Here is an 8,676-nt window from a genome sequence, read left to right as displayed (position 1 = left end):
AGAACATTCAGTCAAGTTGTCCACGTCTCTCAGGGGGAACTTGATAAAAGAGAGACCAGCTGGCAAATGGAAATATGTTCCCTACAAAGCAGATCCCCAAAGGAACTCCATTTACAATTTCAATGCTTATTTTTCATGTGCTATTATTGCTACTACTTCTACTACCGTATCCAAACCATGATCTCCCTTGAGACACAAGACTGCATTGGCGCTATGAGCTAAAGCCTAGGGCTTTAGCTTGGGGAGCTAACACAAGTCTTACTTACAAGGTTACTCATCACGCATTTCACAGGACCACCTCCATTACACAAAGTACCAGGGTCTAATGAGGTTTCTCTGTCTGTTTCTTCCAGATCCCTGACTGTGGGGACAATGAGGGGACCCAGACCAGTCTAAGCTGTGGTGGACCAACCAGAGGCTTCAGGAGAGGAAGGCTTTAACGCCATTGGCGCCATGAACATACACTGCTGTCCACGTGACACCAGACTGCTCTGACACACTCCTCCTCAGCGCTCTCTCTTCCTCCCCTTCTCCCCCCCCCCCTTTCCCAATAGCGACATCTATAAAACACGCCCACAGAGACTGACTTACGTTTCCTAAAAAGCTATATCTGGATTCCAGGGGCTGGGATTTCTGTTTGGAATTAGGAGTTGAGTTGGGGAACGGAACGCTGTGATACAATTATCGTAATTCCCCCTACCCGTCCGCTGGCCTCGTTTTTCCCAGTGAGTCCCAGAGGTACCAACCAATGGAGAGACGGAGACGAGAGTCAGGATAAAGCAGCCGAGAAGTTAAGCAACAAAAAAAACTGCTGAGTCGGGCAGGGTTGGAATCTGGAATTGGGTCCTGTGAAGGTTTTGCTTCTCTGACGTATCCCCCAGCCTAGAGGAGGAGTCTGCCTAGCAAGAATCAAACATAATATCTATTGTTTACACTTAACACAAAAAAAACTACAGCAACTGCAGCTAGTCTAGGCCGAGCTACGTCACTGTGTGGAGAATTTGAACCAATAGCAAGGTTATTAGGATTGGGATTGTAACCATGATGAGCGGATTGAGGTTTTCCGCTTTGCCCATGGGGCCCTTGGTGTTCCTCAGTCTGCTGGTGACGGCCCGGGCGCTGGAGTTCGGCGGGGCACCCGGCCAGTGGGCACGCTACGGGCGCTGGGAGGGGGGCTCGGTGGGCGAGCTGAGCTTCAGCCTCAAGACCAACATCAGCAAGGCTCTGGTGCTCTATCTAGATGACGGCGGCAACTGTGACTTCATGGAGCTCCTGATCGCCGGAGGGCGCCTCCAGCTGCGCTTTGCCATCCACTGTGCCGAGCCCGCCACTTTACACATGGAAACCCAGGTCAACGACGACCGCTGGCACATGGTGCTCCTCACCCGCAACTTCCGCGAGACTCTGCTGATGGTGGACGGCGAGACCAAGATGGCGGAGGTCAAGTCCAAGCGGAAGGAGATGGCGGTGGTCAGCGACCTGTTCGTGGGCGGCATCCCGCCTGACGTGCGCCTCTCAGCCCTCACCTCCAGCACGGTGAAGTACGAGCCCCCGTTCCTGGGCCTGATCTCCAACCTGAAGGTGGGAGAGACGCCCCCCACCCTGCTCAACAGCCAGGGCATCCAGAGTGACATGGAGTACCTGTGCACCAAGCAGAACCCCTGCCTCAACGGAGGTTTCTGCTCCATCCAGTATGCCGAGGTGCACTGTGACTGCACGCACACTCGCTACAAGGGGAAGTACTGCAAGGAAGGTAAGATCAGGAGCTAGCTGAATAGCTAATACCCTTTCTTCTAATGCTCCTTCTTAGCACGTTCCCAGAAAAATAGAGACGTTCAATTTCCATCTCTACCACCTCAATTTAATTGTATTGTTTGTTTATTTAGCTTTTTATGTGTTTTGAGATTATTTTCTGTAATGAAAAGCGTTAAACAAAATACATTATTATTATTATTATTAACTATGGTGAATGCATAAACAGGCCAGCTCAATACAGTTCGGTTTGGCTCGGGATTGGTTCAGTATGAGGAAAAGGCCTTAGCATAATATACTGTAGGTAAAAGCGCTAATTCCTTAGCATACTGTACTGTAGATAAAAGCGCTAAGTCCTTAGCATACTGTACTGTAGGTAAAAGATGAGTTAGCTGACTCGCTAACATAGTGTACTGTCATCATCCTCAAAGCAGAGCAAAGGCAGCAAGCCCCCAATGCTAATGTTTATGTATTATTCTAATGCAATCTTGTCTTTGACCTTTGGAAGTTTCCCGGATAGAGTGGAAGCTAGTGACTCACATTTTGGGAGTAGGCCGTGTGTGATGTCTACATTGTGGATACTGTACAGTAGTGGGGAATGTAGGCTGTTGTTCTCTGGGCACAGACGGAGATGAGTGTGATAAATGAACTGAAACAGATGGAAGTGATGTTCCTCATCCTTTTGTTTTATGGAGGGGGGTGCTATGGAAACATGGTGGAGATGCATGACACAGGCTGTTGCTGCCTTTTCTCTGGAAAGTTCCCCTCTTTTAATGCTCAACTTAATTGTTCAACTGCAAAAGGAGACGTTGCTTGTTTGTGAGGTTTGAGACGAGAAGTGTTTTGTTAGAGACTATTTCAACGCATGTATGGATTATATATTTTTTGTTGTTGTGAGATTTTATTTTCAAAAAGTAATACAAAACATACAACTGACAACAAACATCAATTACATCACACCTGCCCAGACCCACATGCTCATGTATGGCCTATATCTGATATAAGTCAACTTATGCCTTGACATTGCAGGATGTGGTAAACTAAGCTAGATGTCTACACTTTCCCTTCCTTTTCCCTCTCTCTCTTGCCCAATCTCTCCATCTCTTCTCTCTCTCCTCCATGTCCCAAATGTAATTTCTCCCCCTCTGTTTCTCTCTGCCCTCGCCGGCATTTTCTTTTGGAATCTGCTCCTTTCCTGCCAGATTATGTCAAAGTCTGTTGACTGTAAAATCTCTGCCTCCCGCTCCTGTCTCTGACACATCTCATCGCCTGATCTATCTGTGTTTTGCCTCTCCTCTGTTCGCTTTGTCTCTCTGTTTCTCTTCTCTCCGTTCTGTCTCTCTCTCTCTCTGTTCATCCTGCAGCGTTTCCTCTGCCCAGCTAATATCTCTTCTCCTTCTTCAGGCTATCTCTGCTCTCTGTCTCTCTCACCGCCACCCCTGTCTTTCTCTCTCTCTCTCTCGCTCTCTCTCTCTCTCTCAACAGTTATCTCCCTCTCTCCCTGCGCCCTTTCTGTATCTCCGCCTCTCTCTCTCTGTTTTTCATCCTGTATGCATCCGCCTGTGTCGCTGGCATTTGCTTGCCTTTGTTAATTTGCATTTTCAAACAGAAGTGTTTACATGTAGTGATTTCTCTTCTAACCAGCCTGAATTTTACTACTATTCTTGACAGTAGGCTATTATTATATTCAGATAGCTAATATGCTTCTGGTAGTCATTTATAATCGATGGGGCTCAGAGATCCTCCAATATACACAGTATGATGAAATGCCTTGTAATTTGGGAGATCAAGTCAACTATTTAGAGTTAGTCTATGTGCAGTCTTAATTTACCAACAAGATCTCACGGTTTGACCACTTTGACTTCAGATTCCGATGTTTAACCACGTTCCTCAAAACGTTAAATTTCAAAGTTGCTCCAAACGTCAAATTTCTAAGTGTTTTTGACACCCTGGGTTGCTCCTCATGCTTAGCTTCATTTCAAATATCGAAGGTGGTCCGAACGTGACATTTTTAAGTTAAGGGTTAAGGTTTTGGATAGGGTTAAAACATAAAGTTTAGGCATTGATTCCAAATGGTTAAAGATAATTAAAAAAAAAATTGTGTCAACCACTGGGATTGAACACACAACCTTCGGATACAGAGTCATGGGAATACATCCATCCACCACCCCAGTCCACAAAAATATAGCATAAACCCAAGCCTACTTGATGGTAATAGCTCTCAGTGTTGCCCCTCGTCGCCGGTTTTGAAGGCATATCCTGACGTCCTCAGAACATGGACTAACTTCAAACTTCGAAGTCAATCTTGAGCAATCTGGCTGTAATTTATACCCCCCAAAATATGGTGTTCAGGGCTGAGCTTCACCAGATCTTATTTTTTCTTGTGATATCAAATTGCGATATTGTCTCATCACTGCAACTCCCCAACAGGCTCGGAGAGGTGAAGGTCGAGTCATGCGTCCTCCAAAACATGACCCGTCAAACCGCACTCCTTAACACCCGCCCTCCAGCCGAACCAATGTGTCGGTAGAAACACCATTTAACTGACGACCGAATTCAGCCTGCAGGCGCACAGCCTGCCACAAGGAGTCACTAGACAGCAATCAACCTAGTAATCAGGCCAAACCCTCCTATAACCATTCTGGGCCAAATATGCACCGCCCTATGGGAATCCCAGTCACGGCCGGTTATGACACAGCCTGGGATCGAACCCAAATCTGTACTGACGCCTTAAGCACTGCGATGCAATGCCTTAGACCGCTGCGCCCCTTGGGAGGTGTTTTTGATGTTTCAAGGCCTGAAGATGTGGCTACTGCATAGAAAATCCATCTAGTCTGTGCAGTCGCTGAAGTGGGCAGTTTTGCAGATCTAAAGTACATGTCAGTCAGCATTTAGGCTGTCATTAAGATCAAAGTTGCTGTGATGTACATCTTTTCAGCATGTGTTTGACACAGTCTTAGTGTGTGTGGAATTGACCAACTCTTTCCCATCTCATACACTCACACACACACACACACACACACACACACACACACACACACACACACACACACACACACACACACACACACACACACACACACACACACACACACACACACACACACACACACACACACACACACACACACACACACACACACAGGTCTGACAGTCGCCACTCCCTCTCTCCCTCTTTCACCTCTATCAGTTTTTCTACTCCTCCATCCCTTCGTTTCTCCCTTTCACCCCATCTCTTCTCTGTGTTAGATGGCTTGGCTGCTGTGTGTGGTTGCTGAGAGCAGATACAGCCTGGCTTTTGGCTAAATTGCGGAATACCAAAGCCATGCCACTGTGACTGCTGGAAACATTTGTCATTTTCAAAAAGATAGAGGGAGAGAGAGACGGAGCATGGGCGAGCGAGAAAGACAGGAGAGAGAGGGACAGAGCAACGATGAGAACGAGAGAGAAAGACAGAGCAAGGAAGAGAAGAGAGGGGGAGAAAGAAAAAGAGAAAGGAAGGGGGACTGAGAGAGAGACAAGGGGATACAATGAGGGAGGGAGGGAGGCAGAGAGAGAGACAACGGAATAGAATGAGGGAGGGAGGCAGAGAGAGAGACAAGGGCGTAGAATGAGGAAGGGAGGCAGAAAGAGAGACAAGGGGATAGAATGAGGTAGGGAGGCAGAAAGAGAGACAAGGGCGTAGAATGAGGGAGGGAGGGAGGGGGGCAGAGAGGGAGACAATGGAATAGAATGAGGGAGGGAGGCAGAGAGAGAGACAAGGGCGTAGAATGAGGGAGGGAGGCAGAAAGAGAGACAAGGGGATAGAATGAGGGAGGGTGGCAGAAAGAGAGACAATGGGATAGAATGAGGGAGGGTGGCAGAAAGAGAGACAAGGGGATACAATGAGGGAGGGAGGCAGAGAGAGAGACAAGGGGATACAATGAGGGAGGGAGGCAGAAAGAGAGACAAGGGCGTAGAATGAGGGAGGGAGGGAGGCAGAGAGAGAGACAAGGGCGTAGAATGAGGGAGGGAGGGAGGCAGAGAGAGAGACAAGGGCGTAGAATGAGGGAGGGAGGCAGAAAGAGAGACAAGGGGATAGAATGAGGGAGGGTGGCAGAAAGAGAGACAATGGGATAGAATGAGGGAGGGTGGCAGAAAGAGAGACAATGGGATAGAATGAGGGAGGGAGGGAGGGAGGCAGAGAGGGAGACAAGGGCGTAGAATGAGGGAGGGAGGGAGGCAGAGAGAGAGACAAGGGGATACAATGAGGGAGGGAGGCAGAGAGAGAGACAAGGGGATACAATGAGGGAGGGAGGCAGAAAGAGAGACAAGGGCGTAGAATGAGGGAGGGAGGGAGGCAGAGAGAGAGACAAGGGCGTAGAATGAGGGAGGGAGGGAGGCAGAGAGAGAGACAACAGAATAGAATGAGGGAGGGAGGCAGAAAGAGAGACACAGGCGTAGAATGAGGGAGGGAGGGAGGCAGAGAGAGAGACAACAGAATAGAATGAGGGAGGGAGGCAGAACGAGAGACAAGGGCGTAGAATGAGGGAGGGAGGCAAAGAGAGAGACAAGGGGATACAATGAGGGAGGGAGGCAGAGAGAGAGACAAGGGCGTATAATGAGGGAGGGAGGGAGGCAGAGGGAGAGACATTGGAATAGAATGAGGGAGGGAAAGGGAGACAAGGGCGTGAATGAGGGAGGGAGGGAGGCAGAGAGAGAGACAACGGAATAGAATGAGGGAGGGAGGCAGAAAGAGAGACAATGGAATAGAATGAGGGAGGGAGGCAGAAAAAGAGACAAGGGCGTAGAATGAGGGAGGGAGGCAGAGAGAGAGACAATGGAATAGAATGAGGGAGGGAGGCAGAGAGAGAGACAAGGGCGTAGAATGAGGGAGGGAGGGAGGCAGAGAGAGAAACAACGGAATAGAATGAGGGAGGGAGGCAGAAAGAGAAACAAGGACGTAGAATGAGGGAGGGAGGCAGAGAGAGAGACAAGGGGATACAATGAGGGAGGGAGGCAGAGAGAGAGACAAGGGGATATAATGACAGAGGGAGGCAGAGCGAGAGACAACGGGATAGAATGAGGGAGGTAGAGAGAGAGACAAGGGGATAGAATGAGGGAGGCAGAGCGAGAGACAACGGGATAGAATGAGGGAGGCAGAGAGAGAGACAAGGGGATAGAATGAGGGAGGCAGAGCGAGAGACAACGGGATAGAATGAGGGAGGCAGAGAGAGAGAGACAAGGGGATAGAATGATTGAGGCAGAGAGACAAGGGGATAGAATGAGGGAGGCAGAGCGAGAGACGAGGGGATACAATGAGGGAGGCAGAGAGAGAGACAAGGGGATAGAATGAGGGAGGTAGAGAGAGACAACGGGATAGAATGAAGGAGGTAGAGAGAGAGAAGATGGAATAGAATGAGGGAGGCAGAGAGAGACAAGGGGATAGAATGAGGGAGGTAGAGAGAGAGACAAGGGGATATAATAAGGGAGACAGAGAGAGACAACGGGATAGAATGAGGGAGGCAGAGAGAGACAACGGGATAGAATGAGGGATGCAGAGAGAGACAAAGGGATAGAATGAGGGAGGCAGAGAGAGACAACGGGATCGAATGAGGGAGGCAGAGCGAGAGACAACGGGATAGAATGAGGGGGGCAGAGAGAGACAACGGGATAGAACGAGGGAGGCAGAGCGAGAGACAACTGGATAGAATGAGGGAGGCAGAGAGAGACAACGGGATAGAATGAGGGAGGCAGAGAGAGACAACAGGATATAATGAGGGAGGCAGAGCGAGAAACAACGGGATAGAATGAGGGAGGCAGAGCGAGAGACAATGGGATAGAATGAGGGAGACAGAGAGAGACAACGGGATAGAATGAGGGAGGCAGAGAGAGCATGAAGAAGATATTCATTTGGTTTGTGTTAACTTATTTTGACAATATTCTTTTGTTTGAGAACTGATTTGATATGTAAATTGGGTTATTATTTCTTAGCGCCAGTGCAGTCGGGTATTTATTCCTTTTATCTAACATGCTGGTTAAAATGTTAATTTCTTTAACAAAAATAAGGACAGAAATGTGTGTATTTTGCCAGTTGCTTATTTTTTCATATTTTTTAACTCATGAAAGTCATGGTAAAAAATGTAACATTTACAGTTTTTTTTACACGTTGACGTTCAAGAACAGCAAAACAAATCAACCTATTAAAAAGTTAATGTCTCAGAAAGTTTCTTGAGTGGATAATGGAGAAAGGGGCTGGATGTGTCTGCTGCCATCAATTCAAGTCCCATTGGTACTTTCCCTTCCTGTCTTTGCATCGTACATGAGCTCATGAACAGAAGGTCTGGGAGCTGCCAAGCTTTGATGTAGTTGTCAGAAGATACCATGAGAGAATGAGGGCTGACATAAAGAAATGGCCTTCAAGTCGAAGAGAAGAAAGGGACAGGTGGAAAGGAGAGGAGGAAGGGAGAGATTGAAGGGGAAGGGAAATAAGGAAAGGAGAGGTGGAAAGGAGAGAAGGGAGAGAAGGAAGGGAGAGAAGGAAAGGAGAGAAGGAAGGGAGAGAAGTAAAGTATAGATGGAAAGGAGAGAAGGGAGGGAGAGAAGGAAAGTATAGAAGGAAAGGAGAGAAGGGAGGGAGAGAAGGAAAGTATAGAAGGAAAGGAGAGAAGGGAGGGAGAGAAAGAAAACATGTGATACCCAGAATAATAAACCACATCATACCATACAAGTAACACATTCTGCTTCTAACACACACATGAAGAACACACACACGAAGAATACACATGCATATACACACATGAATAACACAGACACACACACACATGAATAACACACACACACACATGAAGAACACACACACGAAGAATACACATACATATACACACATGAATAACACACACACACACATGAATAACACACACACACACACACACACACACACAC

At 47.8% G+C, this 8,676-nt stretch overlaps 1 protein-coding gene across 13 annotated transcripts in view; it reads left to right on the top strand.

The window, feature by feature from the left end:
* The first annotated feature begins 333 nt into the window (after positions 1–333).
* The window catches only part of LOC129865839 (neurexin-2-like), a 1,012,026-nt gene continuing 1,003,683 nt past the window's right edge, over positions 334–8,676 (top strand). For 9 of the 13 annotated variants that reach the window (XM_055938870.1, XM_055938867.1, XM_055938865.1 and 6 more), the window contains exon 1: positions 335–1,753. In XM_055938870.1, the coding sequence (XP_055794845.1) occupies positions 1,042–1,753 (712 nt within the window). In that variant the 5' untranslated portion in view covers positions 335–1,041. Of the gene's footprint in view, positions 1,754–8,676 lie in introns of all 13 variants that reach the window. The other 4 variants (XM_055938878.1, XM_055938873.1, XM_055938874.1 and 1 more) reach the window with 1 other exon arrangement.

This window comes from Salvelinus fontinalis, chromosome 11 (assembly GCF_029448725.1).
Source record: "Salvelinus fontinalis isolate EN_2023a chromosome 11, ASM2944872v1, whole genome shotgun sequence".
NCBI classification, from domain to species: domain Eukaryota; kingdom Metazoa; phylum Chordata; class Actinopteri; order Salmoniformes; family Salmonidae; genus Salvelinus; species Salvelinus fontinalis.
This window is presented reverse-complemented; position numbering and strand designations above follow the sequence as displayed.